This window comes from Tursiops truncatus, chromosome 20 (genome assembly GCF_011762595.2).
Source record: "Tursiops truncatus isolate mTurTru1 chromosome 20, mTurTru1.mat.Y, whole genome shotgun sequence".
Lineage (NCBI taxonomy): Eukaryota > Metazoa > Chordata > Mammalia > Artiodactyla > Delphinidae > Tursiops > Tursiops truncatus.
The window spans coordinates 34675541-34690613 of NC_047053.1; the positions used below are offsets into that span (position 1 = coordinate 34675541).

General features: G+C 49.7%; 1 protein-coding gene across 6 annotated transcripts in view; it reads left to right on the plus strand.

The window, feature by feature from the left end:
• The window catches only part of FAM117A (family with sequence similarity 117 member A), a 43242-nt gene that overhangs the window by 20747 nt on the left and 7422 nt on the right, over positions 1-15073 (plus strand). For 5 of the 6 annotated variants that reach the window (XM_033848035.2, XM_033848036.2, XM_033848038.2 and 2 more), the window contains 3 exons: positions 4882-5051; positions 13485-13580; positions 14863-14973. In XM_033848035.2, coding sequence (XP_033703926.1) covers positions 4882-5051; positions 13485-13580; positions 14863-14973 — 377 coding nt within the window. The remainder of the gene's footprint in view (positions 1-4881; positions 5052-13484; positions 13581-14862; positions 14974-15073) is intronic. The other variant, XM_033848037.2, reaches the window with a different exon arrangement.

The following is a 15073-nucleotide window of genomic DNA, read 5'->3' on the forward strand; positions in this document are numbered from 1 at the left end:
TTTTTTTTTTTTTTTGCGGTATGTGGGCCTCTCACTGTTGTGGCCTCTCCCATTGCGGAGCACAGGCTCCGGACGCGCAGGCTCAGCGGCCACGGCTCACTGGCCCAGCCGCTCCGCGGCATGTGGGATCTTCCCGGACCGGGGCACGAACCCGTGTCCCCTGCATCGGCAGGCAAACTCTCAACCACTGCGCCACCAGGGAAGCCCCGGTGGTTGGATTCTTATACCAAATTCCAGGATCCTGGGTCCTCCCCAACCCCGGGGGTGCTGGGGAGTAAAATGTCATCTCTGATTACTGCCCTTGAAATTGGACTCCTCCTGTAACTCGCGAATGAGGTGGGCTGTGAAGGGTATCGATGGGAAGATGTAAAATGGGCATATGGTTTACTAGAATCCTTCCCACTAGGCTTCAAAGGCTTCTCCAAAACACCAACCAACCAACACCCCAAACAAAAAATTGCTATGTGGTCTCCTTCCTTACTCCCTTCCCTGAAGGAGCTGCCAGGCATTTCTTCCTTCAGGTATGTAGGCAGGTGTCCTGCACCCTTGGAGGTGTTCCTGATGCAAAAGGGCCAAGAGCCCTGTGGACTGATGTAGGAAGAAGGAGGCTTGGATTTGGATGTAGGACTGCCTCCTGACTTTCTGGGCGACCAAGTCCAATCTGAGACTGGACTTCTCTGTGCCTTGGTCTCCTTATCAGTCTTTCTCGAGCCCCTTTAGGAGAACAAAAGACTGTACACACACAAGTACTTTGTGAGGAGGGGGCAAAACTTGAAAGTATTATACATACTTAGGGTGCAAGGCACACAAACTTAGAAGAGCATACGTAGGGCCTCAGGATGGAAACATTTCTAAAGGAGGTTTTTGCAGCAATTTCTGCTGAGGGGCTGAGAGAGGTGGCCCCAAGAAATCTTTCTCCCCAGTGCTTTCTTCTCAGCCCTGGAGTCCCAGCCCTCTTTCTTCCGACAGCAGTGAAGGAGCTGTTAGAATCATGGTGTTCTGGCCTCTCTGCCAGTCTCTGGCTCATCTGCTTCCCACCTGCCTCATTGCTTCTCTGTCATGTAATCTTGTAAACTTGCCTTCAAGGGCCCCTGCCTCAACAGCGGGCTCTTAGAGACAGTTTGGGAGAACCACAGGACAGCATTTTGGTGTCTGGCCAGGCTGCCGGCATGGGTCAGGATCTCCCCGAAGTATCCATATTGCCACCTTTTGATCTTAAGCCCACGATAGAAAAACGAGTGGTTGAAATGCCGGTGTAGGGGATGCAGTTGGGGCTTGAACCCAGCGTGCCTGTCACTAACTTTCTGGGTGACAGGTGCAGGGAGGGGAGGAAAGAGGTTGGGCCTCCCTGAGCCTCAGAGAGAGGAAAGGGGGCAAGCAGCTCAGGGGTATTTACTCACAGGGAGCAGGGTGAGCATGGATGTACAAGGCACACAAACTTAGAAACCAGGTGTAATTAGAGCAGGCTCTCCCTGATAGTAACAGGTTTTTGATTTTATGAGAATACTTAGGCATCTGCCAATCTCCAACCCTATGCTCTAGATGCTGTGTGGGGTTCAAAGATAAATTAGACAGGCCTTGGCCACAGGCTGTTTATTAGCTGGGATTTACAAATACTTGTAATCCAATAGAGACTGGGAAGTACTAGAAGAGTACAAAGTACTGGGGAAAATCAGAAAATCCTGAGACATTCCTTCCAGGGGACTCAGGAAGCTCCGTGGAGGTGGAGATGTTTAGGCTGGCCCTGATGGATGGATCACATTTCAGCCCTGAGCACATGTGCAAAACCTCAGAGGAGGGCAGGCCCAAGACATGGGTGGGAAATGGTGCATAGTGTAGTTTGTCCAGGACATAGAGATCTTGAAGAGGAGTGACGTGTAAAGGAAAGGTAAGTGGGACCAGAACACAAGGCCTATGAGTACTGTCTTTGAAAGAAAGCCTTTGAAGAGTTTAAAGAGTGTTAAGGTCATTTAAAAGGGTGTGTTGTAGGTCAGTATATATTGATTTGGAAAGGTGTTTATGATATAAGGTAAAAACTCATTGCAAAATAATATGTACAGTATAATCCCATTTTTCATTTTAAAGCATACACACACACGCACACACATACATGCACGTACATAGAAGGCAAGGCCCCCGAGGATATATATCTCATAGTATTATCCGTGATTATCTCTGGGTGTTGAGATTTGCAGTTTTTTCTGTTTGTTTGCATATTTCTTGAATTTTCCACAATTCACAGTACTTTTTTTTTGGCCACGACACATGGCTTGCAGGATCTTAGTTCCCTGACCAGGGATCAAAACTGGGCCCACAATAGTGAAAGTGAGGAGTCCTAACCACTGGACTGCCAGGGAATTCCCCACACTACTTTTTTTTTTTTTTTGCGCGGTACCCGTGTACCCATCTCACTGTTGTGGCCTCTCCCGTTGCGGAGCACAGGCTCCGGACGCGCAGGCTCAGCGGCCATGTCTCACGGACCCAGCCGCTCCGTGGCATGTGGGATCCTCCTGGACTGGGGCATGAACCTGCATACCCTGCATCGGCAGGCGGACTCTCAACCACTGCGCCACCAGGGAAGCCCCCCCCACTACTTTTATAAGTCATTTTTAATTTGTTTTTTTTTTATTTATTTATTTTTTAAAATTTATTTATTTTTTTAAATAAATTTATTTTTATTTATTTATTGACTGTGTTGGGTCTTCATTGTGCATGGGCTTTGTTGTGGCGAGCAGGGGCCACTCTTCATTGCAGTGCACAGGCTTCTCATTGCTGTGGCTTCTCGTTGCAGAGCACAGGCTCTAGGCGCGTGGGCTTCAGTAGTTGTGGTGCACGGGCTTAGTTGCTCTGCGGCATGTGGGATCTTCCCGGACCAGGGATCGAACCCGTGTCCCCTGCGTTGGCAGGAGGATTCTTAACCACTGCACCACCAGGGAAGTCCCTTTAGTTTGTTTTAAATGAGCACATACTATATGATGGCTGAGGAAAATGACCTAGAAATATGTAAGGAATTAGATAAAACCTGAGACTAAAAGTTATCCATGCAATAACATTTATGATATTCAAATTGGGGTGGGGGAAACCTCTCAAACCTCCAATAATATGGGAGGGGCTAAGCAAACTACTGTGTATCAACTTGGTGGAATATTATGTAGTCTTTAAAAATGACAGATATGTAGATTGTTGATACTTGGAAATGGGTAGAACAAAGCAGAATATCATGTAATACATTTCGTATTGATTATACTATGTCAAAATGTGTGTAAATATTTAAATGGATTTGGAGAAGATAGTATTATTAGTGTTTCTCTCCTTTTTTTTTATTGTGGTAAAACACACATAACATAAAATTTACCATTTAACCGTTATAAGTTTATGATTCTGTGACATTAAGTACACTTACAATGTTGTGTAACCATCACCACTGTCCATTTCCAGAATATTTTCATCACCCCAAGCAGAAACTCTGTGCCCATTAAATAATAATGCCCCATTCCCTTCTCCCCCTAAGCCCCTGGTAACCTCTGTTCTACTTTCTGTCCCTATGAATTTGCCTATTCTAGGTACCTCATATAAGTGGAATCATACAATATTTGTCCTTTTGTGTTGGTTTTATTTCATGTAGCATAATGTTTTGAAGTTTCATCCATGGTATAACATGTTTCAGAACTTCATCCCTTTTTGAGACTCCATTGTATGTATAGAACACATTTTGTTGATCCATTCATCTGTCAGTGAACACTTGGGTTGTTTCTACCTCTTGGCTATTGTGAATAGTGCTGCTATGAACATGGGTATACAGATATCTCTTTGAGACCCTCTTTTCAATTCTTTTGTATATATACCTAGAAGCGGAATTGCTGGATGGTATGGTAATTCTATATTTAACTTTTTGAGGAACCTGCCAACCTGTTAGTGTCTTTTTAATATAAAGCTCTTCAAGTTTATTTATATCTACAGTCCCCAGTTCTTTTGCTGTGCTTAATGCACACATGAATTATCAAGAGATTAGTACAGATGTGAAAGCATTTTGCTCTGCTTAAAGGAAAGAGCCTTACAGACCTTAAGATAGTAGTGTGTTTTGAATGTGGCTGCGGAAAACACGGTCAACCCAGATGACTGAAACTTACAGATGATTCCAGAATGCTTAGACTTTAGCAACAGTTTCAACTTTTACCTTCCCCCAGAAAGCTTTAATCAAGGTAAAAAGAAAAATAAGTGGATTTGTAACTGGTTTATTTTTGTTCTATTTAGCCAGAAGTCAGAGACAGAGGAGAGAACCAAAAGACTTGGATATTCTCCTGGATCCTGGATAGTTGAAAGTAGTTATGTCGTTCTCTTTGTCTCAGTCACCTAGGTTCCCTGGAGCTAATGGTCTTGAAGGAAATAGGAAGAGTCCTTCAGTTAACTGGGTTGAATTTGTACATAGGAGCCTTGCAATCAGTGCTGGAAGAAGGCAGGAGATAAAAGGAAATAAAAGGCAGGATAAAAGATGGAGGAAAACTTGGTTTTTGTCCACTTCCAGTTACTTCTTTAATGATGGGAAACAGTCCTGCTCTCAGGAAACTCAGTGCGGAGACCTGGGAGTTCACAGTCTGTAGTCCATTAGGAACAGGAGAAAGAAGACATGTGTAAAGTAACCCCTCGTCCAGTGTGAAATGGTGTAAATTGTTTCCAGTGACAAAGACCAGCTGGATAAGTCAGGAGAGCTTTCATCACGCTGTATGTGCTTTTATGGGCTGCTTCAAATTCTGTAGGAGGGAGGTAAATATAAGTGAAGATGCAGCAGTCTGGTGAGGCTTCCTAAAAGAGGGAAGGTTGGTTACTGTGTCTGCTGCCTCCATGCTGACGTCCAGGTGTGCGGGCTGTGCTCTCTTCCAGCCAGCATCCCGTGTTCCGTGGCCCCAGAAAAGCCAGTGTGTAGGCCTCAGCCACCCCAGGTCCGGCGTACGTTCTCCCTGGACACCATCCTCAGCTCCTACCTTCTGGGCCAGTGGCCACGAGATGCTGATGGGGCCTTCACCTGCTGTACCAATGACAAGGCCACCCAGGTAATGAAGCTCTCTGCTAATGGGATAAGGGATAAAGGTGGGGTGGTGGGCTGGCCGAGGAGGCCTTGGGTCGACTTACCAATACTCAGTCATTGATGTGACTTGTCCTGGGTTTTGGCTGTACATACGCACCATGTAGCTTTTCATCATCTCATGTTAACCAACTTGGTTCTCTTCGTAAATTTACCTGAAAATGAGTTTGCATTCCACCTGACTGGTGGGAGAGAGAAGGCAATCTGGGTTTATCAGTTTGGCTTTGAGTATTCATGTGTGGGTATACAAGAGTTGATTTTGGAATTTATCCTAGGTTTTAATAAATGAGATTTACGTTGCTAAAACAGACCAACATTCAACTGAGTATGCATTCCCCAGACAACTGGAAGAGGTGGCCCGAAAGTGTGTTGAGCCAGGATAGATCCCACTAGAGTAACAGGAGTGGAAAGTTCTCAGATAATGGAGAGTTGATCCCTAATCAGCAGCCCTCCTGGGATTTCGGTAGACCCATTTGAGTCTGATGGAGCCCAGGTCCCCTCTTCAGGGTTTTTCTCTTCATTAAGAATCCTAAACTTAGAAGGGATCTCTGTAATCATCCAGTCCATTGGTCAGCTTTTGAGTAAGGTAGTGTTAGCCTGAGCAAGAAGTCATCTCATGTGTGAAATTTTACAAAGATACCTCTTCATCTGACTTAGGACTTCAACATTTTCAGCAGTTAAGTTTTTAAGAGTCAGATCTTCTCCCTTTTGATGCAGTTTAAGCCCATTCCTGTTCAACTTCAGAACAAATGAGTTGTTCTCAGGGAAGAGGAAACAGGGTGGGGAGAACACAGGCTCAGAGGAGAGGCAGCCCATGTCCTGGGGGGTGCTGGGCCAGTCACTCTTCCTTTGCATGTCGCTGGAGTGTGCCCGCCCCACCTGATTGGAGGTGGGGTGCCGGCCAAATGGGAAAGGGTTTTGTGCGCTCGCTTCCCTTGTCCTCCTCTGCCGAGCACATCTCCCAGTCCCTTTTATTTATTTTTTAAATGAGATCCATTTTCAAATGTTATTAGTGAATGTTTGAATGCCCAGTACTGTTCTTGGCATGTCAGAGTGGAGAACAAGGAAATGAGAACAAGATTTGACCTTGGTGTGTCTGGATGCCAGTTCCATGAAGGCCAGTGAACAGGGAGCCAAAGGATGAGATGGGGCCAAATGTTTGGCACAGTTTACAGGAGGGGAATTCTCATAGGAATATGCCACCTTGGACCAACAAGAGTTGCTGCAGTTAAAATTAATGGCACTCTTTTTTTTAATTAATTAATTTACTTATTTATTTATTTATTTTTGGCTGCGTTGGGTCTTCTTTGCTCCGTGTGTGCTTTCTCTAGTTGCGGCGAGCGGGGGCTACTCTTCATTGCAGTGCATGGGCTTCTCATTGCGGTGGCTTCTCTTGTTGTGGAGCACAGGCTGTAGGTGTGTGGGTTTCAGTAGTTGTGGCACGTGGGCTCAGTAGTTGTGGCTCACAGGCTCTAGAGCACAGGCTCAGTAGTTGTGGCACACAGGTTTAGCTGCTCTGCGGCATGTGGGATCTTCCCTGACCAGGGCTCGAACCCGTGTCCCCTGCATTGGCAGGTGGATTCTTAACCACTGCGCCACCAGGGAAGTCCAATGGCATTCTTTAGATCTAGGAACAGACTGTGAAGGGAGAGTACGCTCCGGGTAGCACACCGACTTCCCAGAAGCCCCAGACACTGTTGTTCCCTGTGTCCCCTGAAAAGGGCAAGTAGGATAGGTTATACTTCCCCTTCATGTGCCTGAAGCACCACCCCTTTCTCTTTTGAGAGCGTGTTTAGTCCAAATAATGCGTCTAGTCATGGAGGGCTTCCTGGAGGAGCAGGACTTGAGGTTGCTTTGGTTGTGTAAGTTCATGATTACATCCCCCTTCGTCAGATGGCAGGCTTCCATGCAGCCCACCTACCTATCCCCATATCCCCGTCACTGTCATTTCCTGCTACCAGCCTTCTAGGAAGCCTCCATCCCACTCCTCAGATGGCGTTCTCTTTGTCAACTCAAGGCAGGGTTGGCCTCAGATGTTCCCTGGCCGGATTTAGAGGCATGGGCTCTAGGCTGTGTGTTTTGCTCAGGCTCCAGCTGCAGGCCAGATCTTTTATATAACAAGTCCGGGCTTCTTGCCACAGCAAGACAGAGGCCAGCGATGCGCCTCCGCGGGTCTGGCAAGGCCGAGCTGTGCAGCTTTCCTCTTTCCCTGGGCTGGGCTCCAGCCCTCGAGGAACCCTTAGCAACCTGTCAATATTGTGGCTGCAGTCAGGAGGTGGGAGAATTCTGATCAACGTGGGCATCCAAACCCCAGTATGTGCTCTGCCCATCTTTCATTCCTGGCCTTCTGGGAATTTTCTGCTTCTAGGTTTTGGGCTCCATTCAAATTCTTGCTTGAGCACCCTGGTCTGGCACAAGCTGCCTTCTTCAACATCTCCCAAAGAAATTGGTGCTCCTTCCCTACTGAGCATGGCTACGTCACCCAGAAGGGACTGGAGATGAGGGAGAGGTTTTATGGGGGAGACACAAGGGGGTGCAGAGAAGAGTGGAGGGAAGGTAGGAGGCAGGATCTACCAAAGTCCTTGAAAGCTGTTAAGTCACTAAAAATAGATGATGCCAGCACATTTCCTTAATTCCTTTGAGCTCGAGGGGGGCTGTTCCCACCCCTACCCCCACCTTCTGCGCTTTCTCTTCTAGCCACACCAGTGAAGTACCTCCACTGCACCTGGCAGGCCCTCACTTCTGCTCTCTTATCTGTGCCCCCGACCCAACCCCACACACACCCCAGCCAGCCGCCAGAGTGTGTGTTTGGAGACCTCATCAGCCTGGCACTCCCAGGGGCAGGACTTGCAGTAAGGACAGCAGCCATAGTCATGGTGTAGGCCGAGCAGCTCGGCTCCCCTCTCTGAACCCCCTAGAGCAGGCAAGAGCCCTGCACGTTTCATATCAGAACACCTGCCATTTAGATAGCCCAGCACACTGCGTCCTCAAGGCTTCTCCCAAGGCAGAAGATGGGTTAAAAGCTCTCGGTTCTCGAATTGCAGCAGGCTGCCAACAGTCCCAGTATTCCCTCCCTGGGCTTAGCTGTGTTTTAAGCCCTTAGGCAGGCGCAAAGGATAGCACGGGTGGTTCCCAAGCAACTTGCAGTCTGACATGGAGAGCGGGCTTACCCAAATATTTGGGGCAAGTGAGGAAGAGAGGTGGATGGATCTTATTTGGGAAATTGGTTCTCCTAAGGAGGTGTGAATGTGGTCATCGGGGAAGGAGGGCTTTGGAGCAGCTACATGTTCTGAGCCAGGATGGGTGATGGGAGCGGGATGACCAGGTCTCCCAGAGGTCAGCTTGGTGGGTGTAAGGAACAGCTTGGGTACAGTGGGTGCTGGGTGCAGAGGGGCCAGTCAGCGAGGACTAGGAAGGCTCTTGTGTGGTGTCACCATCATCTGGAGGTTTCTTTGTGTCTCGGAGGACTTTGTCAGGATCGTCCAGGTAAATCTGAACCTGTTTTCCCCTCTCCTGACTGCCCTCCCCCAGGTCAGCTGGTCACTCAGAGCTGGCCATCAAGTGCTGTGGGCTGGCCACTCCTGGCACTGGGCCCGGAGCCAGGACGGGAGACGGCAGCACATGCTGGTGGTTGCAGTTACCCCCTCCCTTCTTGCTGGGAGTCTTCTCGCACTCTTCTGGAGGGAGGAAGTGGTCTCACCACAGCTGGAATGACTGTTGGAGCCAAGTTCCCCCGCTGGTGTTCTCATCCTGGAGACAGATGGGACCCTGGGTGCCTGCTCCGCCTGGCCCCCCGTTCTGCTCATCCCCAGCCCCATTTCCTCTGCAGGCTCCAGGTGAGGTAGGGATGCCCTTATGAGAGACCTTTTTGTTTTAGGCCTGAGTTACCCTTTGGGGAAAAAAATTAGCTTAAGTCCTTGACAAACTTCATGGAGTGTCCTGAGGGGCAGAGGCAGAGGTGGCATGCTTTGTTTGGGAAGACTTCCCTTTCTGTGACTTTCCCTACCTGTGTGCTGTCCTCCTCTTTTTCCCAATCCAGTGCCTCAGCATTTGGTGGTGACACACGATTCAGTCTGCTTATGATGGGCCTTTCTTTGAGGGTGTGAGGGCCTGGGCACAGTGCCTATTTCCCAAACCGGTGAGCAGGACCAGTTGTTCAGTATATGGTTTGACATCAGCATAGAATATTTGAAAATGGGTCCATGATGGAAAGTCTGAGGGTTGCACAGTCACCGTAGGGCCACAGATGGTGGCCTTGGCCACCTGCTGCTAGAGTTCTCAGCACTGGCCGGCAGACCACCCTCAGAGCCTTTCCTGCCTCTTTTTCTGGCCAGAGTCCCAAGAGGCTGATTCCCTGCTGAATTTCAGTTCAGCAAGTAGTTACTGAGCATATATGTTAGGCCAGGCACCACGCTGCTCTACACATCCGCATAGGTACACTGGGTTATGTTCCCAGGGCCCAGCCAAGGTCACTGGAGACAGCAAGGACCAGGACTCTCCTGTCTCAGAATCTGGGTAGAGGCTTAGTTGAGTGGGGGGCAGAGAAAGGGGTTCCACTTTGGAGGGTTTGGGCTCCATCTCACTCCTGCCTTCTTGTTATAAAGCTGTCCTCGCCCTCACGCAGTTATCCCACATGTTGCTCTGGGACTTCAGAATCCCAGGCAAAGCTTCCATGGTCTAACCCACATCCAGTTTTGCATAATCCGAGCATCATCTGCATAGTTGGCTGACGCCACTATGGCCAGTAAGTAGCCCTGCTTCTCCCTTAGCTGCTCCCCCTGGGCCAGGGTGTTAAAAGAAATCTGTTCCAGTGTGTGAGTCCCTTTGACCAACATGACGGGCCTGCTGAGCTCAAGCTTTATCCTGCTTCCAGAGGACTGTCTGGAACAACTACATACGGTGCTGTCACAGCCTGGCTTGACCCCCATTGTGCCATGAAGGGTCACTCTTTGAAGGGTAACCTTCCTTAGCTGTGACTCTTCTGTGCTCCAAGGAGACCTTGGCCCAGATGTCTGTGGTGAGACCCAGGAGGGAAGGGCCTGTCCACCCAGGGGCACTGGAAATAAGGGGTGGGCATGGTCCCTTTCTTGATGCTCCTAGGTCACCTTGGAGGGGCCAAAGCCCATACCTGTGCATGTGCCTGCCTGAAGAATACTCAAGGCCAGCATGTAAACAGCTTCAAACACAGGATAACCTACTGTATTAGGTTCCTGAGGCTGATGTAACAAATTACCTCAAACTTAGTGGCTTAAAACAATGGAAAGTTATTCTCTCATAATTCTGGAGGCCAGAAGTCTGAATTCATTCCGCTCGCTAGGCCAAGATCAAGGTGTTGGCAGGGCTATACTCTCTCTGGAGGCTCTCTGAGAGACCCATTCCTTGCATCTTCCAGCTTCTGGTGGTTGCCAGCATTCCTTGGCTTGTGGCCACGTCACTCCAGTCTCTGCCTCCATGGTCACATTGCCTTACCTTCTTCTGTGAGTGTCTAATCTCCCTCTGTCTCTCTCTCATAAGGACACTTTTAATGGCATTAGGGCCCACCAGGATAATCTTTGCATCTCAAGATCCTTCACTTAATCACATCTGCAAAAACTTTACCATGTGAGGTAACGTTTACAGGTTCCAGAGACTAGGACCTGATTTCTTTGGGGGGCCATTTTCAACCTGTCACACCTACAGACCTCGTCTCCTCATCTCCTCACCCACTCTGCCCCAGCCACGCTGGCCTCCTTATCATTCCCAAAGCCACCAGACTGGCTCCTGCTTGGGGGCCTTGGCACTTCCTATGTCCTCCATCTGGGTCACTCTCACCTCTGATATCTGCATGTCTCACTCCTCATCTCCTTTATGTTTTCAGCAGATGTTCCCTTTTCACTGAGGACTTCCCTGACATTTAAAATCATGTTCCCCAGCCCAGCATTCCTATTCCCTTTCTTTGCTGTATTTCTCTCTTAGTACTTATCACTGTTTAAACTGTGCCTCCAGCTAGAACGTAAACTCAAAGCGGACAAGGATTTTTGTCATTTTGTGCCTTGTTATGTCCCCGGCAGCTGAAACAGCGCCTGACACACAGTTTGCATTCAGTAACTCTTTGTTGAGTACATGAGTGATGTGTACCCTGAACCCATCTGATCAGAGAAGCTGCAGAGTGAGGCAGCAGGCCTCATGAGGTGGACGGCTAGGAAGGGCTCAGGGAACGCTGGGAAGAGCTGGTACGGCGGGCCATCTTAGGTGGTTAGACCAGGCTTAGAGGTCAAGGGATAAGGAAAAAAAAGGAGGTGGAGCTACATTTGCCTGTGGGACAGAGAGCCCACGGATGGAGGGCAAGATGGTGATGTCTATGGCCAGGGTGGGTGTTGAGGCAAAGCGAAGGCCTTAGTAGCGCAGTTTACAGAGTAGGCAATAGTTGCTGGGAGATGCTGCCGAGCAGATTGAGGTGAGATGGACTGAGAGAGGAGACGATCCCAGCTGCCATGAGCTTTCACATGCATTCCAGCCTCCAGCGATAGCCTACACTTCTCCTTCCACCCCCTCACGTATCTCAGAAGAAAGAGGCAGTTGAAGAGTTTGCAAGAGATATTAGTAGAACCGGTGGCGACCTGAATGTGGCTGCTTTTACCTCCTTCTCACCACCCACCTGTGAGTTCAGTATCTTCCCGGAGGAAGAGAAACAGGCATCAACACCTTAGCCTTTGTCACCCTTCCTCTGTAGTCTCTGCCACCTTTCCAGGGACAACAAGCTTGTGTGGAACTCAGCTTTGATGAGCAGACCTAGTTATCTATAGGTTTGGCTTGGAGCCCTGGGAGGGGAGGAGTGTTCGTGCATCTGCTCCGTTCAGGGGGCTGTGGGCTTCTCCTCTCTTTTCAGTATCTGCAGCAGCCTTTTCTGAGGCTCTGTCTGCCAACACCCTGATAGGCATTTGGAAGTAGACCAGCTGCTTGGTTTCTACTGTCAGAGCCAGCTCCACCTTGAGGCTTTGGGGTATAGGCCTGAGGATATGCTCTCTGCCCTTTTTCTAAAGAAGAAATAGTGGGGCCGCATCTCTGGAGGGTCTCCCTTGCGGTGCTGGCCTCAGGGAAGGGAGTCCAGCAGTTGTCTCACCCTGACTGTGTCGCACGGCTGGGTAAAGGCCCTGATTGGTGGGCAGCTGGGAGAAGGAAGAGGCAGGAAGCCTCGGCACCCCCGTGGACCCTCTCCTCTGCAGCTGTTGTGCAGGGCAGCCTACTCCCACAGCCCCGCTCAGACTGCCATCACCGAGCTCTTCTTAACAGCTGTTGGGTGGTGAGTTGTTGGGCTTTTTCCCTCTTATCCTCCCCCTTTTCTGTTTGTAACAACCTCTCGGGGGAGGTCAGCGGATCTGTTGGAGGAGACAGTTCCCAGGCCCTCATGGTTTTGGCAGCTTGTGCAAAGAAGTTAGAGAGGAACTGGTTCCACCAGAGCCTTTCCCCTTGGGCCCCTCCCTTGGAATGGAAGTAGGGATGCTGGTGGGGGGGGGGACTGTGTCCTTCTCTGCCTCGTGCTTAGAGCCAACCACTTCCTCCCTCTGTTAGGGGCTCAGGAAGTGGGTCTACAACTCCCCCTGCCTCCATCATGGGTCCTCTGTCTTCTGTGCAGTGGGGGAGGGAGGATGGCGGACTGAGAGTCAAGTTCTCACAGGGGCAGAGCAGGGCCCAGGAGAAGGAGCTGTGATAAAGCCAAGAGGAGTCAGGAGTCAGGGCTGAGTTCAGAATTCTGGCTCCCTCCTTTGCGAAAATCTCCCCTCCCTATGTATTCAGGAGGACTTTGGGGACCCTAACCTTCTGTGGACCGGGAAAAATCACAGAACAAGCTTGAGGTACTGCACTGCACAGAAATCTTCTGCTTCGGTTCAGGATAGAACATGGGGCATCTCTGTTGAGCTTTTTCCTGTCTTACCAATTAATGATTCCTTAATGGAGTCCCGTCTGGTAACTTGTCTTCGTCAGGCTCCCAGGAACCTGGGCCCGTGCTGGGCACATAGATGGGGAGGGAATCGAGGATGCCAGTGCTGCCCTGAGCCTCCAAAATGTGCTCTTGGGAACTGGTTGGGAGAGGGAGGGGCCACTCTGGCCCTCACTGCTGGCGAGAAGCGCTTGGAGTAGCTGGGGCTATAATCCATGTGTAAAAGTCAGGAGAGAGTAAAGAGCAGGTTGGCCTTATTGGCTCATCAGGGAAGGTTTCCTGGAGGATGTGGACTGGGAAAGAGGCAGTGCAGGTGGAGAAGCCTGAAAGAATAAAAGGGGCTGGCAGGGTCCAGGAGGTTGATGAGCAGATGAGAGAAGACTTCAAAGAGCCAGCACCTCTGTCTGGGAAATGGTGTGTCTGTCTCCCCAGAGCCAGCCTGAGAAGCTGCTCTGTCTCGCTGGGTTTCTCTCCCTGCAGACCCCCCTGTCCTGGCAAGAGCTTGAAGGTGAGCGGGCCAGCTCGTGTACACACAAGCGCTCAGCGTCCTGGGGCAGCACAGACCACCGAAAAGAGGTAACTGCCCCCTTTGGCTCCCTGGCCCGGGAAGCTGCCTCTCGTCTACCCCCCAGCACCATGGACACATCCGCTTCAAAGTGGACCCACATTTCCAGTCTCATCTGCCTCGACGTAGCCTTTTCCTAATGAGATGGCGCCTTCATAGCTGCCTCCCAGCCTCCTGGTGGCCTGGCTTCATGAGCCCAGACCCTCCTGCAGGCAGGGGCTTGGCCCTCCAGCAGCCTAGCTCAGGGTGGGGGTGGCCATTGTTCTCACTTCACTTTGAGGTTGGATCCAGATAAGCGTTTCAGAGACTGGAGAAAGAGAGCGAGTTTCTGGGAGTTGGAAGCCCCCAACCTCATTTACTACTTAACTACTCATCCAGCCTTATTTTTAAAAGAAGAGATAAATAATGATGTGTCCTCAAACACTTCTTCCTGGCCCTCCCTCCCTCTCATGAGGGCCACAGGGGTTGAGGGTGAGAAGAGAAAGCCATAGACTGGATTCCAGGGCTCCCAACCCAGTTCCGCCTGGCATGCTGTGGGGAGCCCCCAGGAGGGCCAACTCACCAGGGGTCACCCTTTACAGGGCAGTAGCTTCTGCCCTCTCGGTTGTAAGAACAGAGAGAGAATATGAAGTATTTAAGGCTAGTGGGAAATACAAAGTATTTACAATTTGTAATTATCAGAGTATTTACACTAAGGACCAGTAGGTCCAGAATTACAAATGCGACTGGGACAATATTTAAAATTGTTGATGATACTCCATAATTGTTACAGGATGTGAAGTTGGGACAGAAGCTGATATTCCTTCTGGAGAGGCTGCTCCTTGCTCGGTGCAGTCTACTTTAAAATGGGGGGAAATCCTTCCATCCTTCTTGGTCCCAGGGCCTTTGAGATAGCTGTGAATGTATTTTGAGGAGTGAATTCAAAAACATCATTTTCCATTTCTATTAATAGAGTAGTATTCCATGCCTTTGGAATCTGTGAAAGACAAAAATGGTTTCAGTGTTGTATATTTTTAATTTTTCGGAACGTGAGCCATCTGTGGAATACATGGCAATTCAAAAAATTCGATAATCTGGTTACTATGGTGTCCAGCTTGCCTGATGAGCCTATCATCACAGTTTTGAACACCACTGAGGTATTTTGAGATGGAATACGTAAAAGGAAGATTAACTTCCATCTTCCTTTGACTTATTTTCACGGGCTGCTGGCAAGAGCCACGCCTGGGAGGGAGGACCCAGTGCACTTTTGCTTTGCTTCACCTGCCTGTCCTCTCCCCCTCTCCCTGCCGCCAGATTACCAAGTTGAAGCAACAGCTGCAGAGGACAAAGCTTAGCCGCAGTGGGAAAGAGAAGGAGCGGGGCTCCCCCCTCCAAGGGGACCATGCTGTGCGGGGAACACTGAGGGTACGTCTCTTCCCCAGCCTTCACCCCTCTGTCATCCTCTGTGGTGGGCCCCGTGGGGTGGGCGGGTCCTGTGAGCCCTCCTGCACTGCAGGGCCTAGCC